Genomic DNA, 13,910 nt, shown 5'->3' with positions numbered 1-13,910 from the left:
CCATCCTGGCCAACATGGTGAAACCCGGTTTCTACTAAAAATACAAAAATTAGCTGGGTGTGGTGGCGCGTGTCTGTTGTCACAGCCACTCGGGAGGCTGAGGCAGGAGAATCGCTTGAACCAGAGTTAGACGTTGCAGAGCCAAAATCGCGCCACCGCACTCCAACCTGGCGACAGGAGTGAGACTCGGTCACAAGTAAAAAAAAAAAAAAAAGAAAAAAAGACATCATTAAAGTAGCCACGGCATTTTGAGGCACCCCAAATAAAGAGAGTCCTGGGTGGATCTGAGTGAACAATTTGTTATAATGAACCAGAAATACAAGATTCCAGTGAAACTGAACAGTTGACAGAATATGGTTGAACTTAATTAAACCTTCAAGGGAAATAAGGGCGAAACAAAGCTAATGAGTGGAAAAGTCCAAGATTAGTTTGGGATAAACATGAGGATATAATTGCATTTTAGCATGGGTATCTTCTGACCTCGTCTGCCATCATTCTCCCTTCTGACACACCTACGAAATCAAATGGCTTCTTCCTCTATATTGCAGTATAAACCAACCCTATAGTACCCCTCTGGTCATGATACAAACCCAGGAGAAAAGTTTGTAAATCTCATACACAGGTAGAAAGTGCAATTCAACCCAGCACGCTGGTTATGGTATATGTGGTGTCAATGTACACGGTAGCAACTTGAATCAAATCAGAGCTGCTACCACATGTAAGCAACCTCTTATGCTGCCCTGTAGTGATGTCAATGTTCTCAGTTTGCTAAATTATCAATGTGGAAGAATGCATTTTTGAGCTCCAGACTTTCCAAGCATTTTAAACAGGCTATCGAAGAGGATGTAACAGAACCCTATTTCAGAAACCTAAGCATCAGGGAGGAAGGAACACTGACTGGTTTTTCTGGGATCTTTCTGTGGGGGCAAGAGAGATGAACAAAAGAAATGTTAGCATGTCAGAGCATATGACAAGTGAGGGGAGACAGAGGTAGGAAGAGGGTGTTCTAGCCACAAGGCTAATGCATTTGTGTTCAAAGAGAAGTCTGGGCAAAGGAGGGGAAACCCGCCATCCCCCCCTAAAAAAACAAAAACAAAAACCAAATCAAAGGACAAAAGGGTTTCATACAACACAGTATCAAAAAGTAAAAGGAACACACTAAATGCACAAGCTGGTGGCAAGTAAGTCCACAGCCTATTGTGATAGGTCCATCCAGCATCAATCAGATTTCTTCTCATCTGTTATCTCAAGGTTATTTACAGATGTGCTGACTAACAAGAGTCTCTCATGGGAGGGTGGGCAGGCTTCAATCATTGGTTTCGGGATCTGTCTGCGCCATGTAGGCATCCAACTCAGCATCCAGGTGTCCTTTTGTTTTCGACATGTATGCATCCAATTGGTTGTCCAGCTGCTCCTTGGTCAATACAGGGCGAGCAAGGGCACCTCTCCCTCGTCCACGGCCTCGGCCTCGGCCTCCAAAGCCCCCTCTTCCCCGACCTATCATACCCCGACCTGGCCCAAAGGAAAAAAAAAAAAAAAGGGAGACAGTTACTACAAGTAAGTTTAATAGGTGCTGTAGTAAATGCCCCTTAGAGCAGTGGGGCCTAGCTGAGAAAAGCTGAAGGGCAGGGCAAAGAGGAGAAATCTGGAAAAAAAAGGAAACACACTGGGTAGAAAGCAACACATGGAAAGCACACATAATGAATCCTCTATCACATGATCATCTCTAAATGCTATTTTAACAAATTTTATTCTATCAATAAAAGAAAATAATTAACTGGCAACTTAATTTTAAAAAACCTTAATTGATCCTAAGATAAAATTACCTAACATTTGAGATTCACTAAGTTCATAATTAAAACACATGATAGACAACCCCATTTAGTAAGATAGGGAGGTGGTAACAAGGGCACAGAGAATCAGGGGTGTGAAGATAAGACAGTTTTCAAATTAAGTTTATTGGAGACCCTTTTGGAAAGTCATCTCATCTTTCCTTAAACTTATCAAGTCTAATGAGCTAGCTGACCTCATGTGTCAGGAGACTGAGTTTTTCTGACATAGGAACAATGTAGGGGAGATTTGAAAAAATATTTTGAGTTGTCCTAGCTATTTCTACCTTTAATTCTAGTTACCTTATGACAACTGACAATTGTGGTTATCTGAGAAGTAGTTTGAATTCAGTTAACAAAACAAACTCAGCTTTTTGAAAAGCTATTTTAGTCTCTCCCACCCTCGTGATGTCTCTCTCTCAGGATCCAAGTCAAGATAATTTGGAAACATGTTATTTCATCCTGAAACCCAAACTAGCTTGCACTTCACTCAGTAAGTCAAGTATCATATAATGGGAGAGAAGAAAACAAGCCCTTGGTTATCAACTTTTCTTTCCTAACAGTTATTATTCCTTGGCAACTTCAAGGTCATAAGTTATGGAAGACCCAAGACACCTTTTAAGAGAACCAAAGCAAATATACACAGGGGCTACAATAGTGTTTTTTTCTGGACAGGTGTTGTTGGGAGTTTTCCACTAAGCTCTAAACCAGAAGGCTCCCATGAGATTTAGTATTAACAGCAGCAACATCATTAAATTCTTTCCCAATCTGGGTCATGAGGTCACAAGACAAACATCAATAAATTTCAAAGGCAAGATTATCAATAAGAGCCAGTTAGTTAACTGATAATAATTCCATCTTGCTCTCTACCTTGAGCAAAAAAAGTCATCTCTGGTTCTCCACAGGCACAAATGTGACACTGAATTTATTTGGTTTCAGAGCCAATGCCCAGCTCCAAGTCTCACCACCCTCTTAACTCTGCTTCATCTTTGTTATCTCTCTCTCTTCTATATTCTCATGTGACTCAAACCAGGATTTGGAGCTACAGGGTGGTATGTGGTGGTGATGCTGGTGGGGCAGGGGCAGAGAAAGGTAAAAACCTAAACTCACCATTTTGGGGGGTATTTTCAACTATACAATTTAAATTTGCAAGACCCTGGAGGAAGATGGCATATAATCTGGCTCTATAATACGCACTGGATTGATTCTTGGAAAAACCATGAGACTTTTGCACTACCAGCATGGTAATTTGAAAAATAAGCCAGTTTCAAATAACAAAACAAGACAAACAAAGAAGCCTGCCTATGACTTGAAGCTGTGCAGAAAGGTGGCTCTGAGTTTTTAAGGGAGGAAAGTAAGGGGGAGCTACTCTCTGAAGTTGGTAGCTGACTAACCTCTACCACCGATTCCGCCACGACCCATAGCTCCACGCCCTAGGCCCCCTCTCCCAGGACCTCCACGACCTCGAACACCACCTCTTCTTAAGCCCATTCGGGGAGCTACGGCTCGTCCACCTCGGAGCAGGTTTTGACCTTAGAGAGGAGGCATACAATGTATATGCAGGTAAATCCAAGAGACACAAAGTAGATTCTAACCAAAGGAAGGCGGTGAGGGTTAAATGAGGGTAATTCAGTTAGTTTTTAGGTTGGTTGGGGCAAGCTGCATACTGTGAATAGATTAAGCTATGCTTTATTCAATCAATTCAACAAGTCTGAACACAAACCCATTTTTGGAAGTTGGGAGTTAATTCAATTAGTAAGTACATACATTTAATAAATATCTACTGAATAATCAGATAGATGCCTAGCATTATGGTAAATTTAAAAATAAATGCTGTGGTTCCTGATCTCAACAGACTCTTCTAGGGAACAAGAACTACACAGGGAACAGAGTAAGAGTGCCCCAAATGAGCATATATAGGTAAGTGCTGTGGGTCAACTTGTCCTCTTTTTCCAGCTGTATCAGTGTTTTACTAGCACCAGGAACAAAGAGATACAGGCCAAAAGACCTATAAATTTCTTATGTTTGACTTATTTCTAGAACTTGAATGTGCTTTGATTCAAGCAGCAGCAGGGTGTTTTAAAATGGAATGGAGATGACATGAATTACCTGTTGTTATGCAGGTCATAGCCTCTCACCATTGCTCATTATCAGAAAAGGAATGGTATTGATAAAAGACATGCAGCACTATTAAAAATATGTGATTTCAGAAGTTATTATATTAATACAAATTCAGGCTTAAAGATGTTAAACGAACGTGTCCATAAGCAGCCCAAGAGAAAAGGGAAAGGAGTAGGGCCCGACAATTATCAGGGTACACAGCACTGACCTCGGAGCGACATCCCGCCCCTAAGTAGGGTTCTGGTGGCACGTCCCCCACGTAGTCCTCCTCTGGGCAAGCCTCTCTGGATTATGGGTAGGCCTCGTCCTCCGATTGCTCCCCTGGCCAGGGTCCCTATGGGTCGGCCTAACCGTGCCTGGATGTTACTCTTACCCAGGCGCTGCTTTAAGCTCTTCTGGAAGAAAAGGTGTTAGGGGATTGAGATCAAAAAAGCAATCCAACAGGATTTGGCAACTCAAAGTGCAGAGAAAAAGAAGCAAGTGAGATGCTGGTGTGAAGGGAGATAAACCTGTTGTGGGTGTCATAGGATCCCAAACCAGAAGCAAGCCTTTGCCTCAGAACATGTTATATAAGCAGCAGAATTTTGATCCAGAGCAGAAACTCCAAGAAGCCCAAGTGCGGTCCCATGAAATGGGCATCTCCACAAATTACCTCACTAGTTTGGGTACAGAAGTCATACACTGCCAGTTGAAACTTAAGTTTTAGTAAGAACATTCCATAGTTCAATCCTGGATTGTACTGCTTTTGCACTACAGGTTGACAATTATATGACTTGATTCATACCTGCCCATGGACTACCACTGTCTTCAAAGGCTTACTCAAACACCATAGGAAGTTCATCACACTCTGGGCAAAACTTAAATTACAAGTTCACTTGAGTTCTTGTGACTTAAGAACAAGACTGATTTCTCAAAGAGGCCCGTGTGCTCCATTTTTCCTCTGAGAATCTATTTCCAGACGGTCCACTTTTTACCTTAAGATGTAAATGAACACAAGAAAGTCTAATCTCCTTTCCTTACATTTCTTAAAAATCCCTAATTCCATGCCTGCACTTGCAAACAGCTCCTTTAAAACAATATGATGACCTTAAACATAACATGTAACTCAAATCTATCTCCACAGCCAGCCAGCCAAACGTATGTTAGAATTATTCAATTCAGGTGATCGCAAAACTCAGGGCCACATATAAAGACAAGGACACACTACAGAGAGTATTTTTAAGAATCTGTTCTCAAAAGAAAACCATTAAGACTACATCTCAGAGAATTAAATTCCTTCAAAGGAAAAAGGGACAGCAATAGCCCTGAACACAACCAAGGTCCTAGCAAGCCTGATTGTCCATAAAGCCATCAGTCAATATGAAAGAAAACAAATTCTATAGCCCCTTCAGGCTTCACCCACAAGTGACTACCAATGTGTATGTGTGTGTTTTCTAATCATACCTCTCAAAAAGATGCTGTGAAGCATTAACTTTCTAGCACAAGATCATAAATTGCTTCTAATCAGTGAGGAAGGCTCCAAACATTATGCATCTAGCATAAGTAGGTGTAACCAATCATAACGGCCTCTCCTGTTACTCCCCTGATTAACACACAATTATGAGGTTAGAATTGCATTCCACAAGTCTCTTGCGTTCAGTTATCCTGCATATATGAATTCTCCCAAGCTTTGTGCTTTAAAGGGAGAACTGTACAGTGCTAGGAAGTTCTTTACCCATTCCAATCCTTAAGTGCCACCAATACCAGCCTTTAATATTTTTTTTTTTTTTTTTTTTTTTTTTTTTTTTTTTTTTGAGACGGAGTGTTGCTCTGTCGCCCAGGCTGGAGTGCAGTGGCGCGATCCCGGCTCACTGCAAGCTCCGCCTCCCGGGTTCTCGCCATTCTCCCGCCTCAGCCTCTCCAAGTAGCTGGGACTACAGGCGCCCGCCACCACGCCTGGCTAATTTTTTGTATTTTTAGTAGAGACGGGGTTTCACCGTGGTCTCGATCTCCTGACCTCGTGATCCGCCCGCCTCGGCCTCCCAAAGTGCTGGGATTACAAGCGTGAGCCACCACGCCCGGCCCCAGCCTTTAATATTAACAGGAAACTTAAGGATGTCAACTATACCACTTAAGCTTCCACTCTAGAGTTGTGCTGTGTAAGAAAGCCTCTATAGCTACATGTGGTTATTTAAATTATTTTTATTTTAAGATAGTCTCGCTCTGTTGCCCAGGCTGGAGTGCAGTGACACGATCTTGGCTCACTGCAACCTTCGTCTCCCAGGTTCAAGCAATTCTCCTGCCTCAGCCTCCCGAGTAGCTGGGATTACAGGAGCTGTCATCACGCCTGGCTTATTTTTGGTAGAGATGGAGTCTTGTCATGTTGGCCAGGCTGGTCTTGAACTCCTGACCTCAGGTGATCCACCTGCCCAGGCCTCCCAAAGTGCTGGGATTACAGGTGTGAGCCACTACACCCAGCCTAAAAGCAAATTTTATTTATTTTCTTGAGACAGAGTCTCACTGTCATCCAAGCTGGAATGCAGTGGTGCCAACTCCACTCACTGCAACCTCCACTTCCTGGGTTCAAGAGATTCTCCTCAGCCTCTCGAGTAGCTGGGATTACAGGTGCACGCCACCACGCCTGGCTTTTTTTTTTTTTTTTTAAGTAGAGATGGGGTTTTGCCACGTTGGCCAGGCTAGTCTCGAATTGCTGACCTCAAGTGATCCGCCTGCCTTGGCCTCCCAGAGTGCTGGGATTACAGGCCTGGCCTAAAATTAAATTAAAAAAAATTAAGCTCCTTAATTGCACTAGTCACATTTAAAGTTTTCAATAGCCATACGTGGCTAGTGGCTACTGTACTGGATAGCAAATACAGAACATTTTCATCATTGTAGAAAGTTCTGGCTGGGCACGGTAGCTCATGCCTGTAATCCAAACACTTTGGGAGGCTGAGGCAGGCAGATCACTTGAGGTCAGTAGTTCAAGACCAGTCTGGCCAACATGACAAAACCCTGTCTCTACTAAAAATACAAAAATTAGCCAGGCGTAGTGGCGGGCGCCTGTAGCTGAGACAGGAGAATCGCTTGAACCCGGGAGGCGGAGGCTGCGGTAAGCTGAGATTGTGCCACTGCACTACAGCCTGGGTGACAGAGCGAGACTCCATCTCAAAACAAAACAAAACAAAACAAAACAAAACAAAACAAACCAAAACCACAAAAAAAATTCTATTTAATAGTACTACTCTGGATAGGGACTACTTCCTGCAGAGCCTATACTTAAAGCTTCTTGTTGAAAAGTCCTTTGGAATGATCTGTCAGAGATTCATCTTCAGCAATTTCCATTTACTCTTGGAAAATGGTGGCGCCTTTTGCTGCTTTCCTGAGTCAGGGAGGAATCCAGTCACTCCAAGGCTTAAGGTAGCCGAAGCAGACAGCCTTGTTTATTTTTGGTCAGTGAGCCCAATGGTTCAGGGTGGGGGTGTAAGGGTGTTATATTTAACTGCTGAATTTATGCACAGCCATGCAATGCTACCAAAGCCCTTACAGTTGCATGGCACCGCCCTCCAGACGCCCAGCCACAGCTTGGACATATCCTTCCACAGCCACTGTCCGGACTTGCATATAAATTCTATGAATAATAAAGAGCAGGTTTTATTTCAGGTCTGAATAGGATTATCTCTCACTGTAAATTTGAAAGAGAATCCCTAACTCAAATCACTCAGTACTCTTGCTCCACTTTACTGGTAAAACTTTAGGTGCTGTAGAAATGAGGGTCACTCTGCTCTGTATATTTTAGCACTGAAAACCTTTATTAAGGCCATGCAAACTCCCTGCACTAGGGTAAAAAGAATAAAATAATTTCCCCGTTGGGTAAATCATTTAACAGAGAGTAAAGGATGCTATGAGATTATCTAAAGCTGAAATAGAGTTTCTTTGTGGAATAAGCCATTAATCTATGTTAAGGGTTAAGGATCAGAAAACAAAAGATTAATATTCATTGGTAACAGAAACAGGCTACATAGATGGCAAACTCCCTAAAAGAGAAAGACAGTAAAAAGTTACTTGTTGGTACCTGCCAAAATCGGAATTCTCTGAACTTCTCTTTCTTCCAGAGAAGTTTCAGCTTTTTGCCCTGAGCCACTTTGCAATCATCCATCACGTCCTGACAGCCTCAGTGGACTCCCTGACAGAGATCACGAGCTGCTTCTGGAGCATTAAGACTCATTCTCTCACCTGCTTAAGTTTTAATGCTGCCTGGACAGAGGGTCTATTCTCCATCTGCTGGGCCAGTCTTCTGTTTCTGGCACTGGCTAGCTGCTGTTGTTGCTGCATCGAAGCCCGAATATTCACTGGCGTCGGCTGTTTGTTCTTCAGCATATTAGTAAAGCTTCAAGGTCGAACAAAATGGATGTTTAAATAAAAGCTTTATTACAAACATTTATTGGCATTTTCATGGCTTGCTAGACCAGGAGCTCCAGATCCCACGAACTTTTAAGTAAAGTGGTACACTTAGATCAGGGCTGATGTGGGTTAAAGACTCCTCTGTTTCCACAAACTTGCAAGAATCAGAAACTTAGAAATGCAGCTAAGTGCAGCACATTCAACCAAAAGTGATAACAAGGGCTCAGGTAACGGCTTTTAGAGAGGTGGAAGGTATGAAAAACACGCAATAAGCAGATATGACAAGAGACAGAAGATATAGTTTCAAAGACAAATGAAGAAACCCTAAACCTTCGGAGATCCGAGGTGCATTCTAAGGCCAAATATGAGGAAGGACTAGAGCACCTTCAAAGCTCACAGCAATTAACATACTCTCATAAATTACAGGAGTGTATCACATTCTAAAATATGTCACTAACATGCAAACATAAATATTATGCAAACATAAATAATCAGCTTATCATAGCCAAAGAGATAAGGAGAGAAGCACATATGCCTCAGAAGAGGCAAAAATAGACATTAAGTAAATTTCAGTGGTCGAAAGTCAACTTAATGAAATTACTGATCAAAGGCATTCTTTTTTTTGAAACGGAGCCTCACTCTGTCCTCTGTTGCCCTGGCTGGAGTGCAGTGGCGGGATCTTGGCTCACTACAACCTCCGCCTCATGGGTTCAAGTGATTCCCCTACCTCAGCTTCCCGAGTAGTTGGGATTATGGGCACACGCCACCACGCCCAGCTAATATTTCTATTTTTAGTAGAGACGGGGTTTCACCATGTTGGTCAGGGTGGTCTCGAACTCCTGACCTCGTGATCCGCCCACCTCCGCCTCCCAAAGTGCTGGGATTACAGGCATGAGCCACCGTGCCCAGCCAAAGGCATTCTTAATGAACAAAGTTGTCAGAGATAGAAACTGCCTTTAAATATCTTTACTTTTCTTAGTCTCAAATCATCACTTTTTCTGACTCCAGGCAGTTACTTTTCAAAGTTAGACTAGTTTGATCATTTATGAGCCTGTGAAGAGACTCATTATTTCTGTCAAGGAAGTATAATGGAATGGAAGAGAAGAACACTTAACTGTAAAAGAATCCAAAACAAAACTAAAAGCAGAATGGAAAGAAAGTGAAATGGAGCAAAGCGAGTGCCTCTTACAAGGCCCAAGAATGGCATTCAAGGGCCTTTGGACATATTCATGGCTTGCTACCTGCCTCTTACAGGCCAGACACAACACTGCTGGCCTTGGACTGGGCAGCAAGCCTACTGTAGCCAGGGTACCATGCTACCGTGCTGCACGACCCCTGTATCAATGTAAAAAAATGTGAAAAGGGAGAGTGTTAGGAGTCTTTTAAAATACATCCCACCAAATAAATACTTCAGACAGCTTAACATAAAAGTTTACTGATAAGGGGTTTTGAAACAACCGCCCAATTTGTTTTGTGTACCACATGAGATGCAACTAAGAACAGAGGTCTGTAGCCTTCTGTTGGTATTTAGCTTAAAATTGGCTTTGTGCATTGGACCCCAGGGCCAAGTTAAGTAATGTTTTCTTAGGAAGGAGTTGAAGTTGCTGTTGGCTGCCTCACCGCTCATTTAGAGACATCTTGGTGGTGCTTTTTAGCACAACTTTCGGCGTTGACTGTGCAGCCATCTTCAAATCCCGAGAATCTACAAAGGACAATACGTAAAATGAGCAAATCATAACAGTGACATCATTTCTATAAATGGCAAGGCCCAAGCCAACAATAAATAAAAAGGCCTTATCACTGATGACTAAAGAGCACACGAGGGCACATTTCAAGTGCTTAAAATTTTTTTTGAGACAGGGTCTCGCTCTGTCACTCAGGCTGGAATGCAGTGGCCACTGCAGCCGTAATCTCCTGGCCTCAAAGGATTTTCCCACCTTGGCCTCCCAGTGTTGGGATCACGGACGTGAGCTGCCACGCCCAGCAAAAGTTCTTAAGTTTCTATGGCAATTACCTCATATTATTATAAGTTCAAGATGGCTGGGTGTGATGGTTCACTGCCTGTAACCCTAACGCTTTGGGAGGGCAAGGGCACAAGATGGTTTGAAGCCAGGAGTTAGAGACCAGCAAAGCAAGACTCAGTCTCTACTAAGAAAAAAATAAAAATAAAAAATTAGCGGTGCATGGTGGCCAGCACCTGTTGTCCTAGCTACTCAGGGGAGCTGAGGTGGGAGAATCGCTAGAGCCCAGGGGTTGGAGGCTGCAAAGAGCCGTGATCACGCCACTGCACTCCAGCCTGAGACCCCATCTCTTTAAAACAAACAACCCCAAACAAACAAACTTCAAGGCCCACAAAATACCTGGGAATTTCTCAAAAACGGCAGAACCCAATCTAGCAATCAAAGTATGGAATCTGCTTTTTTTTTTTGAGACGGAGTCTGGCTCTGTCGCCCAGACTGGAGTGCAGAGGCGCGATCTCGGTTCACTGCAACCTCTGCCTCCCCGTTCAAGCGATTCTCCTGCCTCAGCCTCCTGAGTAGCTGGGACTACAGGCACGTGCCACCATGCCTGGCTAATTTTTTTGTATTTTTAGTAGAGATGAGGTTTCTCCACGTTGGCCAGAGTGGACTCGAACTCCTGACCTCACCTGATCCACCCACCTGGGCCTCCCAAAGTGCTGGGATTACAGGCGTGAGCGACCGCGCCGTGCCGTTTGGCTTTTACTCTAGAGCAGTCATTTTCAACCTTGACTACATATGACTTATCCAAGGAGCTTTTAAAACGTAGGGCCGGACAGGCCGGGCGCGGTGGTTCACGCCTGTAATCTCAGCACTTTGGGAGGCCAAGGCGGGCGGAATGCTTGAGCCCTGGAGCTCGAGACCAGCCTGGGCAACATGGTAAGACCCCGTTTCTATAAAAATATAAATTAATTTAAAAAATAGAAAATACAGATATCTGGGCCTAGATCAATTAAACCACAATCTCTGGTAATGAGGTTTGGAAATGAACCAATTGTGGGGTCGGGGGAAAACTACCTAGGTGCTTCTAATGTGCAGGTAAAGTTGAGAACCACTGATCTAGAGTGAAAATATAGGCAGGGCCGGGCGCGGTGGCTCACACCTGTTTTCCCAGCACTTTGGGAGGCTGAGGCGGGCGGATCACCTGAGGTTGGGAGTTCGAGACCAGCTTGACCATCACGGATAAACCCCGTCTCTACTAAAAATATAAAATTAGCCGGGAGTGGTGGCGCATGGCTGTAATCCCAGCTACTTGGGAGGCTGAGGCAGGAGAATCGCTTGAACCCGGGAGGCGGCAGTTGTAGTGAGCTGAGATCGTGCCATTGCCCATCCTGGGCAACAAGAGCGAAACTCCACATAAAAAAAAAAAAAAAATATATATATATATATATATATATATATATATATATGGGCATGCCTAATTTCAAAAGTGGCTTTCAACTCCAGAATCAAGTAGGGACTTTAACAAGAAACTGACGATCTGGGGCAGTAGGAAAGGTTTTCTAAATTCACCTGGGAATTAGCTCGCAAAGAGCCCTCCACAAAACTTAACCCTAAAGCCGCCATTAATTTCCAACATTCCTCAAAGTCTTGTACTTCTTAATCTCCCTACCATCCTCAAAGCCCTGTCAAGACTTCCACTTTTGCTCAACCCGCCAAGTTTCCTTTTTATCCTATCAAATCCCGACCTCCATCAATCCCGCCACCAGGTTCCAGTTCAGCCCCTCCCCCGCGCCTTCGCAGGGGCTCCGCCTCCTCCCCCGGGCCTCCACGCTCCAACACCGTAGCTGTGTCCACATGCCACCACCCCCTTTCCGCGTCCGCCGGCCCCTTCCGCTCCCCAAGACCCCCCCCCACCGCTCCTTCTCACTACAGAAACTCACCGAAGGAAACAGACGTCAGTGCTCCTCCCGGGGCTGCCACCACGGCTCCGGCAGGCGGGCCGGGGACCGGCCGAACCTGAGTTGACGGTGGAGGGGCTCGGGTTAGCTAGATGGGCGGTTGGTTAGATGCGTAAGCGGTAGTATGCGAGCTCAGTTCGTTGTTGCTGGTTGGCTGTCTAGTCGGCCGATGCGTCTGCTTACCCGGCCTGCCCTTTCCTGCCTTTAGTCTGCAGCGGCCGCCAGCACCGGCTCGGTGTCCAAAACAAAATGGCCGCCACGTCCAGTGCTTGTGGGACCGGCTAAAATGGCGTCTACGCCATTACGTCAGGCGTCAGATCCGCGCACGACTAGAGGGCGGGAAAGATTTGAGCTACGCCTGCGCAGAGATCAGAGGCGGAGCCTTAGGGCGAAGGCGGGGCTTCCAAGCGGTGCCCCGCCCATAGGGGCGTGACCAATGGCCCTGTTGTTGGGGCGTGCAGGGACTTCACGTTCCAGTGGTGGTTGCGCTGCAACCTCCTGGGGTAGTTATTAATGTGGGCCTTAGACGGGATTTGGGTCCCGAATTCCCTCGCCCCTCCGTTCCCTAGTCAAGGTACACCGTCTAAAAATCTTTACGCGGACTTGCCTCGTCTTCTTCCGGACAATTGGGCCTGGGGAATTTGCACTGGTTTTCCCCTCATGGCCACTCGCCCAGTCTGAGAGTTGTGAAGTGCCGTAAATGCGCCAGCCAAGGCCCAGGAGGCCAGTATTGGGAGCACATTCCTCTCCCATCCTGCACCGGCCAACACCACCGCCCGTCTATGTTTTCCTCCTCACTTCCTCCCCTCCCCAACTTGGCCTAAATACTGTTTACTCCTTCTTGGGGTGGGGCACCTTTGCGTCCTCGATTGCGCTTCCATGTCCTCCCTCCACACCTGCCATCCGTGTTAATTTTGTTGCAGACCTGCATAGGGATTTCTCTTTTCTCTCTCTCTGATTTGTTGTTGTTGTTTTGAGACGGGGTCTGGCTCTGTTGCCCAGGCTGGAGTCAGTGGCGCAATCAATCACGGATCACTGCAGCCTTGACCTCCTGGGCTCAGGTGATCCTCTCACCTCAGCCTCCCGACTCCTAGGATTATAGGCATGAGCTATGTTCCCTGCTCAATAAGGATTTTTCTCTTTCTTTTTTTTTCTTTTTGCAGATGGAGTCTCGCTGTGTCACCCAGGCCAGAGTGCAGTGCTACCATCTCGGCTCCCTGCAACCTCTGCCTCCCAGGTTCAAGCGATTCTCCTGCCTCAGCCTCCTGAATAGCTGGAATTACAGGCGCGTGCCACCATGCCCTGCTAATTTTTGTATTTTTAGTAGAGATGGGGTTTCACCAGGCTGGTCTCCAGCTCCTGACCTCAAGTGATCTGCCAGCCTCTGTCTCCCAAAGTGCTGGGACTACAGTCATGAGCCACGGTGCCCAGCCTCAATAAGGGATTTTTCTAATGGCTATGTGCACAATACAGTGTACATATGTTTGAGGAATGAGAGAATGACACATCTGCAACCCTTCCTTTGCCCCATTGGCACGTCAAGACCCTTTCATTTTCCTTCCTGGCACTTGGGCGTGTGCGTATGTGTGTATGTGTGTGTGTGTGTCTGTGTGTAAGTAATGGCCCAGCATTCTTACCTATGTGAGGGTAAGGATCATGGT

At 45.2% G+C, this 13,910-nt stretch overlaps 1 protein-coding gene across 4 annotated transcripts; it reads right to left on the bottom strand.

The window, feature by feature from the left end:
* Window positions 1–285: 285 nt before the first annotated feature.
* Window positions 286–12,571, bottom strand: CHTOP (chromatin target of PRMT1). 4 transcript variants are annotated; one of them, XM_063624783.1, is made up of 6 exons: window positions 12,232–12,571; window positions 9,951–10,032; window positions 8,163–8,316; window positions 4,159–4,342; window positions 3,224–3,361; window positions 286–1,512 (listed from the first exon to the last, which is right to left on the bottom strand). In XM_063624783.1, the coding sequence occupies exons 2-6, from the start codon at window positions 10,013–10,015 to the stop codon at window positions 1,307–1,309; spliced, it is 747 nt and encodes a 248-aa protein (XP_063480853.1). In that variant the 5' UTR covers window positions 10,016–10,032; window positions 12,232–12,571; the 3' UTR covers window positions 286–1,306. The 4 variants fall into 4 exon arrangements, with proteins under 4 accessions (XP_063480853.1, XP_063480852.1, XP_063480854.1 ...); XM_063624782.1 differs by having other exon boundaries at window positions 4,159–4,345; window positions 12,232–12,567; XM_063624784.1 differs by lacking the exon at window positions 3,224–3,361 and having other exon boundaries at window positions 4,159–4,345; window positions 12,232–12,545.
* Between the last annotated feature and the right edge of the window lie 1,339 nt (window positions 12,572–13,910).

Source organism: Symphalangus syndactylus, chromosome 12, assembly GCF_028878055.3.
Source record: "Symphalangus syndactylus isolate Jambi chromosome 12, NHGRI_mSymSyn1-v2.1_pri, whole genome shotgun sequence".
Lineage (NCBI taxonomy): Eukaryota > Metazoa > Chordata > Mammalia > Primates > Hylobatidae > Symphalangus > Symphalangus syndactylus.
The sequence above is the reverse complement of the archived record's forward strand: the minus strand, read 5'-3'. Positions and strand labels throughout refer to the sequence as shown.